The 22,030-nt window shown below is 46.7% G+C and overlaps 1 protein-coding gene across 1 annotated transcript in view; it reads right to left on the minus strand.

Annotated features, from left to right (window-relative positions):
• The window catches only part of DNAH10 (dynein axonemal heavy chain 10), a 49,714-nt gene that overhangs the window by 8,165 nt on the left and 19,519 nt on the right, over positions 1 to 22,030 (minus strand). The window contains exons 33-68 of the mRNA XM_029283669.1: positions 20,927 to 21,110; positions 20,304 to 20,438; positions 19,780 to 19,932; positions 19,491 to 19,679; positions 19,049 to 19,195; positions 18,246 to 18,437; positions 17,799 to 17,917; positions 17,033 to 17,191; positions 16,787 to 16,922; positions 16,514 to 16,633; positions 16,098 to 16,232; positions 15,244 to 15,460; positions 14,961 to 15,080; positions 14,087 to 14,232; positions 13,557 to 13,709; positions 12,879 to 13,139; positions 12,096 to 12,268; positions 11,175 to 11,268; positions 10,224 to 10,391; positions 9,554 to 9,742; positions 8,890 to 9,061; positions 8,116 to 8,319; positions 7,815 to 7,895; positions 7,264 to 7,461; positions 6,926 to 7,087; positions 6,318 to 6,492; positions 5,932 to 6,113; positions 5,573 to 5,709; positions 5,155 to 5,372; positions 4,583 to 4,804; positions 3,648 to 3,795; positions 3,182 to 3,461; positions 2,676 to 2,905; positions 1,873 to 2,146; positions 1,135 to 1,239; positions 158 to 312 (exon numbers count right to left, since the gene is read on the minus strand). Coding sequence (XP_029139502.1) covers positions 158 to 312; positions 1,135 to 1,239; positions 1,873 to 2,146; positions 2,676 to 2,905; positions 3,182 to 3,461; positions 3,648 to 3,795; positions 4,583 to 4,804; positions 5,155 to 5,372; positions 5,573 to 5,709; positions 5,932 to 6,113; positions 6,318 to 6,492; positions 6,926 to 7,087; positions 7,264 to 7,461; positions 7,815 to 7,895; positions 8,116 to 8,319; positions 8,890 to 9,061; positions 9,554 to 9,742; positions 10,224 to 10,391; positions 11,175 to 11,268; positions 12,096 to 12,268; positions 12,879 to 13,139; positions 13,557 to 13,709; positions 14,087 to 14,232; positions 14,961 to 15,080; positions 15,244 to 15,460; positions 16,098 to 16,232; positions 16,514 to 16,633; positions 16,787 to 16,922; positions 17,033 to 17,191; positions 17,799 to 17,917; positions 18,246 to 18,437; positions 19,049 to 19,195; positions 19,491 to 19,679; positions 19,780 to 19,932; positions 20,304 to 20,438; positions 20,927 to 21,110 — 6,133 coding nt within the window. The remainder of the gene's footprint in view (positions 1 to 157; positions 313 to 1,134; positions 1,240 to 1,872; positions 2,147 to 2,675; positions 2,906 to 3,181; positions 3,462 to 3,647; positions 3,796 to 4,582; positions 4,805 to 5,154; positions 5,373 to 5,572; positions 5,710 to 5,931; positions 6,114 to 6,317; positions 6,493 to 6,925; positions 7,088 to 7,263; positions 7,462 to 7,814; positions 7,896 to 8,115; positions 8,320 to 8,889; positions 9,062 to 9,553; positions 9,743 to 10,223; positions 10,392 to 11,174; positions 11,269 to 12,095; positions 12,269 to 12,878; positions 13,140 to 13,556; positions 13,710 to 14,086; positions 14,233 to 14,960; positions 15,081 to 15,243; positions 15,461 to 16,097; positions 16,233 to 16,513; positions 16,634 to 16,786; positions 16,923 to 17,032; positions 17,192 to 17,798; positions 17,918 to 18,245; positions 18,438 to 19,048; positions 19,196 to 19,490; positions 19,680 to 19,779; positions 19,933 to 20,303; positions 20,439 to 20,926; positions 21,111 to 22,030) is intronic.

The following is a 22,030-nucleotide window of genomic DNA, read 5'->3' on the forward strand; positions in this document are numbered from 1 at the left end:
CCAAGTCATCGGAGGGTCTCAATCTTGTATACCCCCTCCCCTACTTTCTAAAGGCAGCTACATTTGTCTCTTGGATTCAACACAACCTTTTCAGGAAACCCACACCCCCTGGGTTCAGATGAAGAACATCCAAAGACACAAAGAGGAAGGTGCTCACGGCTTTCCAATCACTTAGTTTCTCTCCTAGGTCGTCGGCAAGAGAGCCAAATTTTTCCGGAAAGAGTTCGGCGACACGGATGATGTCTTCCCAGCCTTGATCGGCAAGCCAGAGACAGGGCTTCTTCCGAGCGCTCTTCTCCAAGGATAGGTTGCCTAGAAACGAGTGAAGGCATCTGGACCAGACTGTTCATATACAGCAGGGGTAGTCAACCTTGGCTCTTTTATGACTCGTGGACTTCAACTCCCAGAATTCCTGAGCCAGCTAAGCTGGCTCAGGAATTCTGGGAATTGAAGTCCACGAGTTATAAAAGAGCCAAGGTTGACTACCCCTGATATACAGAATTAATTTGCTGTAGGCTTTTAAGAGAAGATTGGACAGCCATTTGTCTGAAATGGTGTAGGGCAGTGGTCCCCAACCTTTGCGGCTTGGCCCTACTGGGAGGGGGAGAGAGGGGAACCAGACTGCGCAGGTGGCGGGCCGGCGTGTGCACACTCACAGCTCCACTCACACAAGAGAGAAGCCTTTGGGGTTTTTGCACACACCAGCCCACCACTCAGCCCGGTAGACCACAGCCCGGTAGGGGGTCACGATGCACAAGTTGGAGACCCCGGTATAAGGTTTCCTGCTTGAGCAGGGGTTGGACTAGAGGACCTCCAAGGTCCTCTCCAATGCTGTTATTCTGTTGACTAGTTTTTTTTTTTTAAAAAAAACAGGATCTGCTTTAAGGATTTATGTTTTTTACGCAGCACTTCTGAGTTGGATTTTTTTTCCCCTGTTGGGATTCTGTTCCTTCATTTCTTTTCGGGTCTACAGGATTCAACGATGAGAGCATATAAATTGAGAGCATAAATAAAGCCGGCAGTCCGTCTTTGAAGGGTACTATAAAATCTGAAAGCCCAAACCGCTGCATAAACTGCATAAACAGAGACACTGGAAGTAGGTCTCGTTTGGAAGATGGGAAAGTACCCAGATACCTTTCAAAAAGAAGTCCAGTTCTTCCTGAGGAACCCTGTGATCAGCCTGCTCAATCTTGATGGTCATGTTGAAGGAGAACAGAAGCTTGTGCTTCTCAAACAGGCCTGGGAAAGAAAGCATCGCGGCCTCCGTTAGTGGAGACAATTCTTTCCAAGGCTACATGGGATAAAACGTGACCAAAGGGGCAAATTCCCCCTTGTTCCAAAACTAGAAGCATCTTTTAAGGAGACAACTGCCCAATTGTTCTCTCACTATGGTTCTCACTTAAGAGCGTCCTGTTTGACCAAGAATGACCACCTGAAGTCTCAAGGCTTCAAAGAGTAACTTTTTCCCTCCAGAAAGCTTTCAGGGAGCCATCAAGTAAGGTGAATTTCTGCTACTGAACTAAAGCCCTAAAAACTCCTCTCGAGGTTGCCATAAACCAGGCTGACTGTTGTGGCCTCAGGCCCTCCGTCTAAGGCAGGGGTAGACAACCTTGGCTCTTTGATGACTCGTGGACTTCAACTCCTAGAATTCCTGAGCCAGCCATGCTGAGGGGAAAGGGAGAGGTTTCCAAGCTGAGCCATGCTGGCTCAGGAATTCTGGGAGTTGAAGTCCACCAGTCATCAAAGAGCCAAGGTTGCCTACCCCTGGTCTAAGGTGAAACACAACAGCAACAGCATCTCCCCTACGTGGCCCGTGGTCTCTCTCAAAACCTTGCACGTGGCCTCATCCACCAAGGGAAGGCCCCGGCTAACCTGTGCAGCCATAGTTGTAAATATTAAACGTCAAGGTGTCCATGATGTTGCGCAACCTCTTGGCCAGGATGGTGTCGGGCATAGATTTCCGGAGCGAGAAACCAAAGACGTCCAAGAAGGCAGACAGGGAGTACTGGTACATGGTATTGACCAGGGCCATTTCGGACAGCACGAAAAACAAAATGGCGCCTCTCTTGGCCGCAGGGCGGTAGCCATCGCGCAGTTTGTCGATGTCGATGGCTGTTTTCTCAGCCAGCTTGAGCTTCTCAGAGACCTAGGTTGCACAAGGAAATGACTCCCATTTAGAGGCAGGAGCTGCAGCATTGGATACTTAACGTGCAAAGAAAGACGGACACTTCAACCCTCCAAAAATAAACTGTCTTTTTAACTTTCAATTTAAGTCTTTATTCTATGGTTTACGTTCAATCCCACTAATTCATGTTCAAAGATCACAGATCTTTTCCATAACCTGGAAGCAGCAGGAGAAAACATCCCCAAGAAAGAAAAAAAACATTTTAAACATTGAAAACACGCGGGAGTCGATTAAAGCAGTGAGTGAACAATTACAGAAACTCAGGGCCTGTGTTCAAAAATCCTCCCCAACCTTCTGAGATCCGTTAGCAAAGAAAGGAGACCGGCCTCTTGAATGAGAAGAGAACGTTTAGGAATTGGCCAGATTATCACACCATCTAGCCAAGATAACTCTCTCCTGATCTGACCGTATCAAGACCTGTAGGTTCCCCTTTACAAGAGAGGTAGGAAGGACGGGTAACCTGTTCCTAGAGCCAGGGCGATGGTCTTACCTCGTTAGCTTTGGCCTTTGTCTCTTCCAGGGTGTGGACCAGGTCCACGTTGTCCAACATGTTGCCTGTGGAAGTAGCCAGTTCACGGAGAAGGGAGTCTTCCAGGTCTTTCAGCAAATTTTTGTTTTCACTGGTTTCTTGGATGAGATGTTCCCGCTGCTCTTCAAGTTCGCGTCTTTCGAACCCCACAATCACGCTGAGCAGCTGGTCTTCCAAACCTTTCAAGGTCACTGGGGGAAAGAGGTGTTAAGGAACTAAGGAAATTGAGCATTAGTCTACGTTTCCACCCGTTCCTGCAGTTTGAAATTTGGTGATTTCCATTACTGTAATAGTAAGGGATCAAATTGGTGTTGCATCCATTCATTGCGGTTGTGGTTGACTGACTCCTTCAGAAAAGGAGGAGGAGGAGGAGGAGAAAGAGAAAGACAAAAAGGAGAGGAGGAAAGGAAGAAGGAGAGGAGAAAGAGGAGGAGGAGGTGGTCAACCTGCTAGGGAGACTGGCTCACCCGTGTAGTTGATGACCATGGCTTTGCCAAACACTGATGGTGAATATTTAGGATTAGCCAGCTTGGTGTTCAAGTAGAGCTTGAAATTGGGATCGTAGTCAACCTCCTTGTCTCCAAGAATAATAAAGGTCCGTCCCTGGGCACTTTTGATGTTTTTGTCCAAGACGTTATCAATGACCGGGTCAATATATTCATCCACATCATGGAACAAGAAAGGGTTCCCGTACTTTATGGCCATTTCCAGTTGCTTAAGGAAATCCGGATCGTTGAACGAAGCCATCTGAGAGAGGAGGCAACACCCCAAAGTCAACCTACCCAACCGGCTGGGGGCCATCCCTTTCGCTCCCTAGCCCACCTTGACCTCATCTCCTGACGTCTCCTCATTAACACATCAGGCAAAGCTGAAGGACATCTTGACCTTCTCTGCCCCTTCCACTCGGGCCAGTTCTTGACCGGAGATTCTCACCCTGAGGTTGTTTTTCTCTTCTTTCCTCTTGATCCAATTCAAGGCTTGCTGCTGGGGGTCAATGCACAAAGGGAACCGGCTGGCCCGGGTGGTCAGGATCCCGTTATGGACAGAGAGTTCGTCTGGGGGCAGACCTTGAGAGCCCCACCTGGAAGGAAAGCAAGGAGGGGGGGGCAAAGAGGGATGTCAGTAAGGCAAAAGAGCCCTGTTTTCGTCTATGGACTTCTGATGCAAAAGCCGGTTTGGTCTAGAGGTTAAGGCCTAGGGCTAGAAACCGGGAGATGGTGAATTCTAGTCCCACCTCAGCCATGAAAGCCGGCTGGGTGACCTTGAGTCAGTGACCAGGAGACAGTAAGTTCTAGTCCTACCTTAGGCATGAAAGCCAGCTGGGTGACTTTGGGCCAATCACCAGGAGACGGCGAGTTCTAGTCCCGCTTTAGGCATGAAAGCCAGCTGGGTGACTTTGGGCCAATCACCAGGAGACGGGGAGTTCTAGTCCTACCTTAACTATGAAAGCTGACTGAGTGACATTGGGCCAGTGCCTCTCTCTCAGCCCAATCCACCTCACAGGGTTGTGTTGTGGGAAAAACAGGAAGAGGACAGCCTGTTGGGTATCTGCCGCCTTGAGTAACTTGTAAAAATAAGGAAGGCAGGATACAAACAAACAAGTAAATAAATAAAATAAACCATTTTCTGAAAAGCTTCAGAAGTTATGCAGAAGTTGGAAACGACTGCTGTTGTGGCATCTGCTTAGCACAAGGACCAACAATGGTATGGAAGCCGGTTAAAGCTGGGTTGATGAGTGCACCAACAGGGGTAGAAGCCAAAAGGGAGTAGAATCAGCTGCACAAACGGCCCATGAGGTTCTCTCTCTGCATCCAGAGCATACCAAATTACAGGGACTCAAAAAATAAATAAAAATGACCAGGACATACCGACTTATCTCGACGTCATCGGTCAGCAAGTTTTCCAAACGGAAGGGCTGGCTGAGTGGGATCTCCCTGGATAGGATATCCGACTGCCACACTTCCTTAATCATCTCATCCCTGAACTCCCAGGTGAAGGCTCCTTCGTAGCTCAGGAAGGCGGCACACAACAGACAATCTCCTAGCAGCTTCACCTGCTTCTTCTTCAGTTCCTCCAAGTCGTTCAGCCACCTGGTGAAAACCAAAGGAAGCCCTCACTCCTCCGGTCAATCGGTGGTGGGTCGTTGGTTAGGAGATGACTCTCAGAAGGAGTTGACCTGAAGGTTGGGAGGTTCTTCATAATCACCAGGGAAGGAGGGTGGAAGTGGCAGTAGAAAGATGACTACTCAGGAGTGGCTAAAAAAACGTACTGCTTGTAGAACGTGGGCCTGGCCAGGATGAGGCTGTCCTCCTAGGTTGACTTGAAGGTTCCAGTCCTGCCTGGACGCACCTGGAGCTAAAACTTTTACCTCCCTTTCTGCAACTCCTAGATCCCTCCATTTCCTCCATCACACAAGCCTAGAAAATGGGGCATCCCTTGCCTGATATTTTCCGATCCCAAGCCGGAGATCAGTTTGTCCGCGGCAATCAGCCGGCGCTCCATAAGCTCCGCTTCCTCCTGGAGCTGCTGCTTCTCCCTGATGGCTGCCTCGTACTTGTCTCCCAGGGCTTTCAGCTCGTTCTGGATGGCTGCCAGCTCCGCCTGGATCTTCTCCAGTTCCCGTTTGCTTAAGAAGAAGTTCCGTTCCAGTCTGGCCACCTGGGGAGAAAGGCAGAAGGAGAAAGCTCAGCAGAGGTCAAGGCTGGAGGACGTCAAGACACGAACCGCTTCTGGAAACTGGCCGAAGGTGGTGCACACCTTGGTTGCATCACAACCCAGCTGAAGCCTCCAGAAAGTAACAGTTTTCAGAGAAGAACCGGCTGGATCCTCCTTCTCTCCATCGTTTTTTTCTATCCTACCTTTTCTCGCTTGGGTTTGATGTCTTTGGCCACATCACAGTAACTCATGACGGCGTCCACAAACTTCAGCATCCCCAAGCCGGCCCGGCTGACCACCTCCATTTCCTCAAAGGTTGTATTTAAATTCTTCAGCAACCCTTCCAGTGAGAGAAGTAACTCTATTATTATTATTATTATTATTATTATTATTATTTTAATTTGTATACCGCCCTTCTCCCATAGGACTCAGGGCGGTTCACAGCATATTAAAAACAAATAATATTAGTGTCCTGGCCACATACCGTCACATGTAAGAAAGTTGCAATCATGTCCTTGGATTGAAAAAGGACACACTAGGGGTGTAACCTGAGCCCATTTACCTCGGACTGATTTCACTTGGGTCTGCGTGATCGAATCGAAGTCAATCTCCATGAGGGAACGCAAGAAGTTGGCCTCGGACATCATCCCTTTGGCCGTCTTCCAGTTGAGCTCCTTGTAGCCGCGCATGATGAGGATACATTCGCAGACCGTCTGGACCTGCTTGGGAGGCTTTGCGAAGGATCTAAGGAGGGGAGATAGAAATGGAGCGTCCAAGAAAACCTCCGTATTGTCTCAAAAACTCTTCCCTTTTGAGTTGTGTTGCTTTGACATTCAGAGCGGGAGAACTATACCCTAGAGCAGGGATAGGCAACCTTGGCTCTTTTATGACTCGTGGCCTTCAACTCCCAGAAGCCACCACCTTGACGTTTCTCTGTGCTTGACCTACCTGATCTCCGTCACGTCAGATTTATCCAGCTTCTGCAGCTCCAGTTTGGCAGCCTCTAAGATAGGCATGGCTTCTGCCAGGGCGGTCTCGGCTTCCCGCTTCTCCACCGCTATCACTTTGTTCTGCTCTTCGATCTCCATGGCTTTTTCGACCGCCAGCTTTTTCTTCTCCTCGGCTAAGGAGAGAAACCAATGAAAAAAATGAGCTCCTGGCAAAGAGGCTGCTTTAATTTCTTTGGGGGTAGCTTGGATGCTGGTTAACAAAAATTGTTTCTAGGAACAGGAGCGATGGCAGCAAGGGACGGGATCACTGGTGGAGGGATCTATCCTTGGCCTGGACCTTTGAAGTTGGAGGGGGTGTGCAAGTTCAAGAAAGCAGAGAAGGAAAACAGAAATGTTTGCCTATAAAACATCCTTGCACCAGAGTTTTGATGCAATTCTCTTTTCCTATGTTCAACCCTGAGCTACAAATATTCTTTTCTATTGGTAACACAATGCTACCAGGAATCCCCCCCCACCCACTTTTAATTGCATTCGTTTCACAGCCTCTCAAAGAAAAGAACAGTTTAGTAAAAATCACAGCTGGACAAGACAAGGTGGAAAACTTGCCGATGGCCGTATTTGTGGCGATCTCTTGAAGGAGAGCCTCGCAGGCAGCCGATTTCTCCGCCAACACAATCTTCTGCTCGGCCAGCTTGCGGTTGAGCTCATCCAGTTGAATCGTGGCTTCTTTCAGTTTATCCAAGCCGCCGTCCAGACGTTTGCACTGAGCTGGAAAGGACAGAGAAGCCTTGGGGGAGATCGTTCTTCGCCCTTGCAAGCCGTCTCTTTAAACAGCACAGAGAGCCACAGCTGGGTCTGCTGCTAATACCCCACCCCACCCTGGCCCGAGCTTTCCCAGCTTCACCCGATAATCGATTGGGAAGCTTACGGAGCCCTCTCCTTACCCAAAATGAAATTGTTCTTGTCCTCCAGTAGCTTGGTGTAGGTGTTGATGAAGTCCAGGTAATTTTTGGGCGTGACGTAATTGCTCCTCCTGAGCTTCTGCAGGAACTTTTTGCTGTAGACGCCAACCGAACCGTGGACCATGACGATGTGGGCGATGAGCTCCTCGGTCTGGTCCGAGGGGATGAGCGGATTGTTCCCTAGGCAGAGAAACAAGGGGCTTGTGTCAGTGGAGAAGAATCAGATCCCTCTGAATGGCTGCCAGGGATCAATACAGGCGGTCCTCGACGTACGACCACAATTGAGCCCAACTTTGCTGTTACTAAGGGCCCCATTTCCCTCAGTGAATGGCTGGCTGGGGAATTCTGGGAGTTGAAGTCCACCCGTCTTAAGGCAGGCAAGGTTGAGAAACACTGTTCTAGGAAGGAGAAGCGTGAGAAGAAATCTTGCAAGGCAGAATATCTGTCTCTGCCTTAAAGCACACCCATTGGATGTGTGTGAGTGGGGTGTGTGTGTGTGTGTGTGTAATAAATAAAACGAAGCTCTTTCTCACCCAAAAAGAACTTGGCAACGGCGTACAGAGCTTGAGGCGGCCAGGGCAGGAACCAATCAATGCCAGTGTTGTTGACAAGGCCTTCAAAGGAAAGGATGACAAGTTAAAGGAAGAAACCAAAGACCGGATCAAAGTAGAGCCTTCTCTGAGGGGGTCCTCGGGGGTCTCCGAGCCTGGTTGTTTCCTTTCAGACATTTCACGGCCCACCTAGGTAACATCATCAGTGTTACCTAGCTGGGCTGTGAAATGTCTGCTGGGTCATTTCAATATTGTTGGGAAGAGCTGTCCTTTTTGAGGGTACCTGGAAAATTCCGGCAGCGCGTTCTCAAGGTCTCCCCCACAGGGGACATCCCAAGGACAATGTGGAGGTTGTTGGCACTCTTGTTCACAAAGTACTGCCAGACGCTCTCCTTGGCTGGGGCGATGCCTGTTTTCATGGCTTCCTGGGTAATTTGACTTAAGATGTTGTCCCGTTCGTCATCCGCAAACAAGGCTGGAACGATGCCTGTGGAGCACCAGAGGAGCAAGAAGGAAAGGTGAAAATGCCAGTGAAAATGGGCCTGTGGCCACACCCAGAGTGAAGGTGGACCTTGAAGAAGAGAAAACGTGGTGGTTGGGTGGTCTCCTACTGCTAATTCAAGGGAGTAATCCATTGTTTTCTGGAGGTCCCAAAGGTTCTGAAGAAGCTCCTTGGATGAGAAGCGGAGCACTTTCAAAGAAAAAACAAACAAACAACCAAGTCCAGTTGCCTTTTAGAAAAGCACCTTTGGGACAACCATGACCTGGATGATGGAGAATCTCTACAAACATTTGTGTTCTGGAGGGATGAATGGGTGAGGAATGTTGCCAAACATCTTCCCGCTTTTTTAAAATAACTTTCTCTCCGCCCAGAGGTTGAGAGCAGAAGACAGGACAGATAACATTTCACTTGGGGAATGTTTACAGGGAGAAATCAGTACTTTTATAAATGAACAGCCACGGACATCGTCTCTACCAAAAGCCTAGGAAGACCACTTGAAACGCAAAGCATTTAGGAGGGTTAGTAAACGTAAACACAGCGTGCTTTCCCACATACCTGAGGTTAACATATTGTTGATGAGCTCCAAAAATCCTTCTTCTGCCACGTGGGCATCCGTAAATAGGAAGACAATGACTTTATTCTCAATCCCGAGCCTTGTATAGAGAACCTTGAGGTCTTCCCGTAAATTATTTTCACCGTATCCTCGGCTGAGAACTATTTCAAAGACCTAAAAAAGGTGAAGGATCCCTCCGTCAGCCTATCTTTTTTCACTTAGGGTTACATTTTACTAAGAGCTCACATTTGGATGCAAAGGTTTTCTTCTGTGTTATTATGTCTTTTAATTTATGTATTTCTTTACTGAATTTATCTCTCTCCAACTAGCTTTAAATCAGCTTTTCCAAGCCTAAGAAGGATTGGCCATTTTCAAATCTGACAAGTCAACAAAGTAGGTGAAGGTGTCGGCATGAAATTGGGGAGTGGAGTCAAAAGTCCACTCTACTGTCAAAATCCCACTTTTTTTTCCAAGGGGGTCCTGCTTATCATCTTGAGTTTTTAGGGCCTGCCTGAAAGCAGATTAAAGAAGGAAGCCCAAGTCTCCAAGAATTTGAACTACGTGATGAACAGGATCAAATGGGATTCCAAACCTTGTCTTAAAAGTTGCCAAGGTTGAAAAATACTGGGCTACAACCAAGTTTTTCGACGGAGCTGTACGGCTCACCTCACATCCCGCGGTGTAGGCTGCCAATCTCGCCAAGGACTGCTTTCCGGAGCCCCCGACTCCTACCAGCAGCGCGTGGCCACGGTCCATCCGAATGATACGATGAATGCGGGTCAAGTGCTCCAGAGCATCATCGAACAGCACAAGGTTCATCTTTGTGTTAACTTCATTGTATTCTTCCAAAATCTCCTGCGAGCAAAAAGCCGAACAAAAACGAAGGCTTGGGGATGAAGCCGCAGGTTAAAAACCTGAGGTGCGGGATGACAAAAGAGAAAATCTCCAAATTGGAGGCGTGGAAAAGAGAGAAAGTCTCTGGAAATCTTTGTGTTACAACTGGGCTACCTCACTGAAGATTTTCTCTTTGTGGAAAATCTTTTGACTACGTAAAATGTAGCTGGAAACTCTTTTAACTATGTAAAAACTAGCTTGGAAATTTTTAACTACATAAACACTAGCTAGGAAACTCTTTAATCATGTAAAAATTAGTTAGGAAATCCCTAACTAAGTAAAACTAGTCTGGAAACTCTTCAATTACGTAAAAACTAGCTGCAAATCTCTTTAACAACATAAAAACTAGCTTGGTTACCCGCATAGATTTGGTTTTAACTTTATTTCAACCTTCCAAGGTGGAAAAATGTATTTTTTCCTCCTGAAGGTGGAAGTTTCCTACCTGGAAGAGAGCTTTGGCTGCGTCGTAGTCTTGGATATCTTCGTAAACGCGAGGCTCCCCCTCATTCAAGGCTGTTCGGAAATCTCCAAACAGGATAGGGTCCCTGAGTGCATTTTCCGCAGCATCTTTGAAATTCGTTTCCAGCAGGCCTTGTATGAGGCCTTGGACCTTGGAGAGTTCCAGAAAAACCAGCAATCAACTCCAAAATTATTAACACACATCACTGGGAATCACCAGCCCCAGAGTTATCAATGCATCCCAGAATTAGCAACCCCACAGAAGAGTATATTTGTAGCTCAGGGTTGAACGGTGGGGTCCTTTGTGCTTCTTGCAGACGTTTCATTGCCCAACTAGGTAACATCATCAGTGCTACAAGGGAGTGGGATCTGCATGCACATAAGCAGAGAGCAAAACCCACTCCCTTCTAGCACTGATAACGCTACCTAGTTGGATCATGAAATGTCTGCAAGAAAATAACCAAGCTCAGACAGCAGCAAGCACTCCACAAATTAACAACCCCAGAATTAACAAGTCACACCCCACAATTTCTAACACACATCGGTGTAAAATCCTTAGTTAGGGCTGAGAGCCAGAAGCAGAGTGTTGCCCTGGCTTAAGGGATCACATCTGCACTTGATGACTGAAGCTCATCAGAAAAAATAAAATTTTGCAGGTTCTCTGGGATTTCTTGCGCCTGGATCTTCATCAGTCTTTGTGAGATCTGCAATTCCCGAGCGGCTAGGGTAGGAAAGAGGGAGACAGGCTGAGGAGCGGGGCCTGATGGGAAAAGGCAGCCCTGGGGAGGCTTGATCCAAAAGTTGAGTCCAACTAAGGATTTCTCTATCTGCTCAGATCCTGCCTCTGAAAAAGAGCTTGAGAATGTGAGGTCCCGAAGTGACCCAATGGAACTGTTCATTAGGACATTAGGAGTTTTCAGTGAGGGGAACCTACCGAAGCTTTATCTGCCTTATTGATCAGCCGGTCGTGGAAAACCCGTAGGCACTCGTTCCTCCACACCCTCACCATCTGGGCCACGGTCTGGAATCTATGTCAGAGCGGTCAGATCAGCCAGCAGGAACACATAAAGGCCAAGGCCAAGGAATAGTAATAATAATAATAACAACAACAAAAACAACCTTCAAAAGACTCTTGGTGGCTATAATGAAACTTCATTTTTCTCCTTACACACCAATATTAAAATGATTACACTTAAAACCGCCGTGGAGACCAGGATTTTCGTGGCTAAATGAGGGGGGTTGTTCCGCGAGTGGCCCGATTTTATGACTTTTTTTTTTTTGCCACAGTGGTTAAGCAAGTGGTGGGAGTTTGTTAAGTGAATCACACAGCTGTTCGGCACATCTGGATTTCCCCCAATGACTTTGCTGGCCTGAAGCCAGCTGGGAAGGCTGCAAATGGCAATCGCGCAACTCCGGTTGTCAAAGGCCTGAATTTTGATCCGTAAGAGTAACAGAGTTGGAAGCGACCTTGGAGATTCATCTAGTCCAACCCCCTGTTCTCGCAGGAGATCCATGCTATTTCTGATAGAGGGCTGTCCAGTCTGTCCTTAAAAGCCTCCGATGTTGGGGCGCCCACAATTTCCAAAGGCAATTTTTTCCACTGGTTAATTGTTCTCCCTGTTAGGAATTTTCTCCTGAGTTCTTATCATTCTGATTCTTATGTGATAAGAACTTAGAACTTAAGGGTAAGAACTCAGTTCTTATCGTTCCTCTTCTTACGTTCTGCTCGTGTGACCATGCTGCGATGGTCATTAACTGCAAAAGTCCTAAGTCTCTTTTTTCAGCCCTGTTGTAACATTGAGCTGAACGAACGGCGGTCAGCCGAGGACTGCCCGCGTGGCTACGACACACTCACCGTTCTGGGGTTGTCTGAACTAGCCCGTTGTAAACCCTGGAGAGGTCCCGCAGGTTAAAAATATAGTGGAACTTGGAAGGTGTCGGCGGTAAGTCGTGGACGATGCTCTCGTAGAGGGTCAGAGTGCAGGAGGTGATTTTGTCTGTAATGGCGGTGATGGAGTCATCAAACCCCTGCCGAGAAAAAGCGGGAGGAGAGGCCTTTTCATTTAAAAAAAGAAAGAGAGAGAACGAACCGTGGAAAAACGTTGCCATTTCTGTGGCCTCTTTTTCCTGGCTGTCCTTTTTTCCTTTCCCTCTGCTTAATACAGGCAGTCCTCGGCTTACAGCAGTTCCTTTAGTGACCGTTCAAAGTTACAACGGCACTGAAACGCGTGACTTTACGACCAGTTTTTCACAAGTACGACCTGTGCAGCATCCCCACGATCACGCGATCAAAATTCATGTGCTTGGCGACTGGTTCGTACTTACGACCGTTGCTGTGTCCCCAAGGTCACAGGATCCCCTTTTGCGACCTTCTCAGAAGCAAAGTCAGTGGGGAAGGCGGATTCACTCAGCAATGGGGTTGCTAATTTATCAACTGCAGGGATTCACAACTTCACGATTGCGAAGCGTGACACGTTGTAAAAATGGGGCAAAACTCATTTCACAGTGGAAATGTTGGGGCTCCATTGTGGCCGTAAGTCAAGGACTATCTGTAATCGGATCTACACTGCTTCAATCTCTCTCTCTCTCTCTCTCTCTCTCTCTCTCTCTCTCTCTCTCTCTCTCTCTCCCAACTTACCGCCAGGTGCCCTTTCAAAATGGAGGCATAAATCAAATGCAGGGACACTTCCGTAGGGAAGGGCACGTTGAACACGCTGAAGAGGGAAATGAAGCGGGGGTCCACCTCATTGCGGCCTCCCCCGGCTTTGCCCATGGCGGCAATGAATCCCAAGTCGCGGAGATATTTGCAGTTCATCTCCTTGCCCCGGTCGTACAAGGCGCCTTTCTCCAGCAGCAGTTTCAACAAAGCGATGGGCTGCTGAGTGCCGTATTCGTCCACCTTTGGAGCACATGTGGAAATGGAAGAAAAAAAAGTGGCTGAGAGGCTGGGGGGGGGGGGAAGCCAGCCTGGTCTGCAAACGGCTTTAGAAACATAAAATTAGAAGAAAGGGGTGTCAATGGGCATTGATTTGCCAGGCCCAGCATAACCACCATGAATAATTTTTGAGGACCGAGTTCTAAAGGTTTGGTGATGTTCTCCCCCCCCACCAAACTCCCCCTACCAGGGTTTGGCTGCCTTTTCTGCCTATCTTGTGATTCCCCTAAGGCAGGGGTAGGCAACCTTGGCTCTTTTATGACTCGTGGACTTCAACTCCCAGAATTCCTGAGCCAGCTTGGCTGGCTCAGGAATTCTGGGAGTTGAAGTCCACGAGTCATAAAAGAGCCAAGGTTGCCTATCCCTGCCCTAAGGCCTTACCCGAGGCATGTTCATATCGTCCATAAAGACCAGGAGTCGTTTTCCCATGGGAGGTCCGTACGTTTCTTTCGTCCGCTTTTCCACGTTGGCTTCCATGTTCCTCTGGATGTCCATGGAAGTGGTGCGGGAGGAGAAGTTGATGACCAACAGCACCTGGGTGGGGCAGACCCAAAATGATTACCAGAAATAAAAGCTGGCGAAGGAGGCAACCTGGTGTGGTCCGGTGGTGTGGTGGAATGCAGTCTGGATTCCCCAAAAGGGAGGGAGGGGCTGCGTTGCAGAGATAGCGAAGTTTAGATGATTTGGTTGGAAGGAGGAGAGTTTAGACGGCTCCTCCCTAGAAATTCTCAGAGTAGATCTACAGTGATGCAAACAGTCTGCTTTTGTCTGGAAAGATTTCTGTCTATAGGTGAGGAACAACAAAGGAAATTGCTCAGAAGTAATGTGTCTGGGGAGCTGACAGGAGAGGAGCAACCAGGACATGGAAGAACAGCCCAAAAGACTCACAATCCAGAACGCGACAGCCTTACATTTGTGTCTGGGTTCAGCTTCCTGAGCAAGTTCTGGGTCGTCGCCGTTTTGGAGGTCCCCGACTCTCCCACCAGAACCACTGGATGCTTGATCTTCACCATCTTCTCCAGGAGCCAAGTGGTGCGCGTTGTGTCCACTGTTGGAACTGAAGGAAGAACCGTTGAAGGGTTCTCAAAACCATCTCGAGTCCCAAGCAGTTTTACAGAGAGGGTGTCCAACTGATCCTAATTTAGTACAGAGAGGTCCCCACCCGCCTTACCACTCAAGCCCTGGGTGTGTTTGATGCGTCTCTTCTGAAAAGGCCACTAATTTATAATATTCAGGGAAACAAAGGAGATATGGTTTTAAATGCCGTTTAGGAGGGTCGTCGTATTACATATCAAGTGTATTTATTTAAGTTTAATTTACATTTTTTTCTGATCCCATTTTTTCACTGAAAATCCAGCTCTTGCTCTATTTATTCAAGATTAAAATGGCGCTTAGCCCTATTCTAACAATCTGTGGAATCTGAGAAGGATGGAAAGTCTAGTAGTTGGTCCAGGGATTAAGGCACCAGGGTAAAATATCGGAGACCGTGAGTTATAGTCCCGTCTTAGGTGTGAAAACTGGGTGGGTGACTTTGGGCCAGTCCCTCTGTCTCTCAGCCCAACCCACCTCAAAAGGTTGTTGTTGTTGTGGGGAAAACAGGTGGAGGAAGATGAGTTGGATATGTTTGCTTCCTTGTGGTATTTGTAAAAATAATAAAAAGGGGGGGGAATACATATAAATAAACAATGCCTGAAAATATATGACTTTGGAAAGCACTCATCAAAGCTCTAACTCTTTAACTGGTGCGTCTCCTACCAAACGGTGCTGAGTTTAATTCACTCTTACCTAGGATGTCGATAAATCTCACTTCAGGAGAGTGGTGGTACTGAGGAACCAGGCTGCTCCACGGCACCCACCTTTTTGTGCGCCCCTCGAAGTGGAAATCGTACAAGGTGGGGAGCTGCCCTGCAGGAGAGAGCAATTGGGACATCTCTGAACGATGGTGGTGGAAGGAAAACATCTTGAGATGGTCTTCTGGAGGGACTGGGAAACAGGGCTGATGTTCCCTCAGCTTCCTTCGCTGCAACTGGGAAGAAGGACAGGCCTTCTCCTGACATCTAAGACCAACCTGGCAATTCTCCTGGTTTTGCTAAAGTCATCTCATCGTTGACGGTTGACATGGAAGAGATGCGTTTGATGAAGTCATCAAACTTGCCCCTTCCTGCTTCCAGGAGACTTGCTCCTAGAGAGCAATAAAGGGCTTCCAGGAAGTAGCACTCAAGCACGTCGGGTTCCTCCACTTCTGCCTCGATCAGAGCTTCTAGCATCATGCTCAGCTGGGTCACCTGTGGGATGGAACACCACAGCTGAAAAAAGCCGTCATAGGCTGGCCAGGAAAAGCAGACCCGGTTCTTTTCCTGGGTCTAAAGAAGGATGTGAGAGAAGGGAGGTGTGAATCACTTCATTAGCAGTAAATGAGAAAACAGGAGGGCCCAAACACCCTACTAAGCTAACCCCCTTTTCAACCTCACATGGAAGGTGGTGCGATCACCCGGGGAAGGAGCTAAATTCCCTCCCCCCGACTCCTGTAGTTGAATGATGAACAATCAAGATCTTTCTTCCCACCTCTGAAATTCCGAAGTTAAAGCAGAAATAGGGAGGAAAGCTTGAAAAGAGGTCCAAAAGAGCCTTGTCTATTAACAAATAAAGAATTGTTGATTAGTATTTCTCACATCTTGCAGGATTCTAGACGGGGCCAGCTGTAAATTCTTCTCACTCTTATGGCCAAATTCTGCTCATTAGTAAAAGAGCAGAGGACAATGAATACAAATTGTCCATTTTGACGTGTGTTTGTTAAGTGCAACATTATTAAAGTAACAAGAAAAGAAGAAGAAATGAAACACAGCCTGGATTGAGAACTAATCACAGACTCCATGTTTTTCTCCTTTAATGAAAACAAAAATCAGGTGTTGTTTTTTTTACCATGTTCAGATCTGTCTGTGGGACAATCATCTTCAATTTTTCTCCTTGCCGGCCATCCACAATCCCTTCGACAATCATTTCGATCAAGAAAGGTACATATTTGTCAAAGAGTCTGTCCAACAGTTGTTTCTCTTGCTGGAAAAAAAAAAGTTGTTCTAAATTAGAAGAACAGGTCCTCCCAATTCTTCTTTCTCCTCTTGAGCACTGATTTGGGAGAACATCACAAAAGACCACAACTCTTGAACGAACCAAAGCTTGACCTGGAATCTTATGAGGTGTAAGAGCTATCACACTGTGTGACCCATAAACCTGTTTTTCAACTGGCTTCACTTACGCTTGTCGAGACACGTGGAAGAATCCATCATCAGTCGTGATCTGCAGAAAAAGTTCCAGTTTCACCGATGGTTGTTATTTACCTTGCTCCTTTCTTTTGTCCATTTATCCCAATAAGGTCTGTATCTCAAATTCTTTGGGTCTACAAAGACCATCCCACAACGTGATACGGTGGCTGGTGAAGCATATTGTAGGTCTCCAACCTATGTGTAAAGAAGGTTACAAGAAGCTTCAAGATCTGATGGTTGCTACAGGAATGTCCTGTTGGGTTGAAGGAGGCAGGGTTGGAAATGGGTGGGTTCCTTCCAAAAGAAGGAGGATGCTCAAAACCATTGGCTTCCTGGGACCAGTCTTACCTCAAACAAAAGGGCACAATGGGCTTGAAGACGGATCCGCTCCCCGTTCGCCAGAGTCAACAGCTTGTTGTCATCCATGACTGAATTCATGTTTTCGACCCAGAGAGCATCTACATCACCATCAAATAATATGTATCTGTGCACCCAGATTGGGGGAAAAAAATTGAAGGAATGGTCAAGGAATCCAAAGATTTCCCAGTTGAAAAAAAACACAACAACCCATGAATCTAGGATCCCAGCCTTTACCGTCTCTCTTTTTTGTCAGTGGGTTTGTTGATTTCCCTGAAGATGTTGGACAAAACTCCATCGGTCCAGTCTCGTGTGGTGGGATCTAGGATGCCGTACAACTCAATCACGCTCATGGCTTTGGGGTTCAGGATATGTAGCTTGGTCAGCAGGCCTAATCTGATTACGAAAAGCAGAACTGGATCAGTAACATTCCAGTGGGGACCACCAGACAAGCTCAGATGTGTAATCCTGTCAGAGGTGCCAACTCAGAACAAAGCTCATGCTAATACAGCACTCCATTTCCCACAGTGGCTAACAAAGGCCTCCACAAAATTCACAGGGATGAAGAGCAAGAAACCACCCTGCTATTGGTAATGCAGCTGATATTCAGCGATGTGATAATTCTGAACTTCTGGATTACTGTAATTCAGAAACAGATTTTCCATGAATTTGTAGGTATGGCTACATTCACTATGACCCCGCTCACATTGGCTCCATGAAACAATGGAGCAATATCCCTGATTGTCAGGCTCCAAAAACCGTCAAAGATACGTTGAGACTCTTCTAAGCCGCTTCCTTTATTGTTCCTCACAAACAGACAGAAATCTTGCCCAACTCAAGCAGGTTACTTGCACCATAAAACATATACTCTGGGAACTAGCAGGAAGGAGCTGTCTTCACCCCCTTTCTCTCACACAAACTATACCGAGTTGCCTCTTACTCTCAGCCCCTCCCACCTGGGAATCCAGACCACATTCCACCACATTGATGGATTTGTGCTTACTTTGTCTGAGCATGACACAAGGTGTTGATGACCACAGACTTGCCGCCTCCGGTTGGCCCTACCACCATTGTGGTATGTCGGGTTAGCATTGTTTCATACATTTGGACCACTTTATCCACCTGAGGGAGGGGAAAAATACCCAATGGTAGCCATCTTGACTGGGGTTATAAACCCCACTTCATGGAATTCGACATTCATTGATCATTTAAATCAGGGGTCCCCAACCTTGGCAACTGTAAGACTTATGGATTTCAACTCCCAACTGGCTGAGTAATTCTGGGAGTTGAAGTCCACAAATCTTATACTTGCCAAAGTTGGAGACCCTTAATCTAAATGGCCATCTTCCCAGTTTCAGACAATTACATTTTTCAGACAAACTTCATGGAGGCCAAAGGATTTGTCTATATTTTGACCATCTCTTTGAGTTTTATGACTTTCATTTGGTACCTGAATAGGTAGAACCATGTAACCTTCTTCAGCCAGCACCTGCTCCACCGCATCATTGAATTTGGGATAGCGCACTCGGGGACAATCCAATCCAGGAAAGAGATCAGAGATCAAGCCAAGGAAAAGAGGAACATCTTCAAAGACAAATTTGGGCAGGTTCATATCTCTGAGGGCTCTCATGAGGACCACGTCCTAGAGGGGGTTTGAACCCCAAAGAAATATTAAAAATGTTGGTGAGCAAAGTTGACTTCCTTGAATAGACCTTCCCTACAAAAAGGACCCCGCCAAAAGGCGAGGCCTCCCACTGCATTTCCAATTAAACAAAATTCATCTCAAGATAACCAATGGGGGTAAAACCTAATGAAATCAGCATGCTTCTTGAAAGGCCATTTAATTATACCAATCGACAATTAATTTGTAGAATTAAAGGAATCCTAGCCAAGGACTAGGATTTGGTCTTGGTGGATGCTTTTGGTCTTGGTGAATAAAGAGGATGACGGAGTTGGAGATCAACTTTGTTGGAGTAAGGAAAGCACGACACATCATGAAGGTTAGATTAAAATAGCGTTCTGGTCCTGTTTAAAAGCCATTGGTCAGGGTGGCTTGGGATCTAATTTTTATGGTAAGTCTTTCTCTCCATATGTTCAGACAGGCAAGAAACGCCGGTCTGGGGAAGCTGTTCTGCTCCCTGGATCCAAACCTGTGCATGTGATACGGAGGACTAAAAGCTCCTACGGCTGGTTTTCAAGGCGTCACAAATCTCTCGCTTGTTCCACCTGTCAAAGACCGGAAATAAAGTTTACCTCAGAAAGATCTGAAGACCCTCTTTTCAGCTCACCGGCCATGACCAGGACAGACTTCAGAGCCCGAAGCCCAAAATCGTAGTGATGCTGTTTAGAAAGCTGTTCTCTTGCCAACTTATAGAGCACAGTCATCTTCTTGGCGAGTACCTATTGGACATTTATCTTAATTTAATATTTTATCTCCTAGATCGTACTGTTCACGTATCATATATATATACATATTACAACAGTTCATTTAGTGACCGTTCCAAGTTACAACGGCACGGAAAAATGTTTTTCACGCTTACAACCGTTGCAGCATCCTGATCAAAATCCAGACGCTTGGCAACTGACTTGTATTTATGACGGTTGCACTGTCCCCGGGGTCATGTGATCCCCTTTTGCGACCTATTCAGATCATCCAGACCAAGACCCAGCCCTTTGCAATGGCCCCGTGACCCACCTTTGCCAGGAGAAATCCCTCGGAGAACAGCATGATCTCACAAATTTGCTGCAGATCGGGGACGATGACCACCACCGGCCTGAACAAGGCCTTTACGGATTCAGGAAGCTCCGTTCGACCCGCGTAGCCAGGGTTCATGGTGATGAAAATGCCCATCCGAGGGTCCAGTGCTATTTCTTGCCCTTCAAACTGAAAGAATAAACCTCAGCTGAGGGTCCCAAAGACCCTGGACCTGGGTGGGTGTTAGGGGGCCAGAGTTCACGCAGGAGATTTTTCTTTCCCTCTTTACCTGGAATGTTTTCAGCTGGTTCATGAGGGCGTTTCGGATGGTCTGAATCTGGGAGGAGATGACCGAAAGGACGGAAGCGTCGATCCGGTTAAATTCATCGAAGCAGCCCCAGGCTCCACACTGGGCGAGGCCGGAGAAGATTTTACCCACGGCCTACGGGAAGAGGGCGAGGGGCTTGAGAAGAGATGTCTACGGAGATTCTCAGTCATCCCCAGAGGTGTTTTTACGAAAGGCAACTGGACTTTGTTTTTCTTCTTGAAAACGTTTCGCTTCCCGTCTAAGAAACTTCTTCAGTTCTAACTGAATGGTGGGGAATTCAGGATTCTTCCACCAGAACTGAAGAAGCCTCTCGGATGAGAGGCGAAATGTCTTCAAGGCAAAACAAAGAGAATCCGGTTGCCTTTTGGAAAAGCACCTTTGGGTTGAGATGGGATGGTTGCCCTCTGATTTTAGGCTGGCCAGCAGATTGAATTCTTAGGGCCACAGCGGAGGAGATGGAGAAGGGGAGAAGGTGAATTTCTGACCTTAAAGTCCATGCCTTCTCCACAGTTGGTGACCACACAAAGCAAGCCCAAAGCTTTCGCGAGATCTTTTGTTGTCTCTGTCTTCCCGGTTCCGGCTGGTCCAGCAGGGGCTCCGCCCAGGTACATAGACAAGGCCTTTGGAGGGAAAGAAGTTAAAAAAAAACATTGCTACGATGGTGGATGCCGATTGTTTCTCAATATCACTTGGATCCTGATCCAGGAAGCCATTACTGATTCATTGTTGAGGTGTGGCTTCTGCCCTCTGGAAAAGCACCCCTCACAAAGATTCAGACCACCCCAACTTAGCAAGCCTTAAAAGGTGGCTTTTCTCCCACCTTGGGGACAAGTTGGTAGGGTGCCCACCGGATGCGTATCGTCGTTTTTAACCACAATTGTTCCCCTCCTATTAAGCAAGGTTCTTTCTGGTTTCCTATGTTTTGAGAATTGGCCTGGTTTTTACTTTTAACCAAACTCAATTTTTGAGACGCCGTACCGATCAGGAAGAGCAAATAACAGCAAATGTATTCTGCTTGTTTAGATTCTCCAAATTCAAGATCTACTTAAAAAAAAAAACCATTTCAGAGTCAGAAGCCAATGGAAAGAGAGACTCTTCATTGGTTTACCTGTGTGAGCGTCAGGTATATTCGGTCTGTGAGGGGGGTGATGACCAGACGCCCGTTTAAGCCCATGTATTCGTAGCCGTATGAAAAGGTCCCGGTGCATTGCCGTACGTTGAGTTCATCAGGCTCTCGGTCCCAGTAAAACCGCAGCTGGCTTTCCCACTCAAATTCACGGGCTTCCATAATGCTGAACGAGAGAGGGTTGGAGCATGATCAGAGAGCCTTTCCAGAAGAAAACTCACCAAAACGTTGAGAAGAGGAACAAGGAAAAGTCAGAGGCGCTCCAAAGTCATTGCTGTTACATTGTAAGTAGGATTACAGATAGTCCTCGACTTACGACAATAATTGGAACCAGAATCTCGGTCATAAGCACGAGCACATTGCTTTGGGACAGCAATCCCTGCAGTCTCAGTTACTGTTGTATTGGGTGAGGCAAATTCTTGCTGGCTTCCCACGAGCAAAGTTTATTTTTTTATTTTTTATTTTTATTTTATTAATTTTTTTTTTTTTATTATTATATAACTAAGTAAACCAGTAGAAAGCATCAGGTCCAAAAAGGATTTACTTTTGAGTGAACATGCACTGTGCGATGACATTTACCTTATGTGTGTATGCAAATTGATTTTTATTTTTATATTTTTTATTTTTTTTTATTTTTTTTATTTATTTTTATTTTTTATTTTATTTTTTTATTATTATTTTTTATAATTATATAACTAAGTAAACCAGTAGAAAGCATCAGGTCCTAATAGGATTTACTTCTGAGTGAACATGCACTGTGCGATGACATTTGCCTTATGTGTGTATGCAACTTTATTTTTATTTTTCTTTTTTTTTATTTTTATTTTTTTATTTATTTATTTATTTATTTTTCTTTTTTTTTCTTTTTTTATTATTATTTTTTATTATTATATACAGGGCTTTTTTTCAGCCGGAACGCGGCGGAACCGCGTTCCGGCACCTTTTTCCGGGCCGGCCGCACCGGAAATAGCCCCTCCCACACCGGAAATAGCCCCTCCCAAATTTTACTTGCATTCCTGTTCTCTAAAGGGGCGGTCCTAGGGTTTGATGAGGGCGTGGCCAGGTTTGAGTTCCGCCACCTTTTCT

The sequence above is a fragment of the Protobothrops mucrosquamatus genome, unplaced genomic scaffold (assembly GCF_001527695.2).
Source record: "Protobothrops mucrosquamatus isolate PMUCROS unplaced genomic scaffold, P.Mucros_1.0 scaffold180, whole genome shotgun sequence".
In the NCBI taxonomy this organism is placed as follows: Eukaryota; Metazoa; Chordata; class Lepidosauria; order Squamata; family Viperidae; genus Protobothrops; species Protobothrops mucrosquamatus.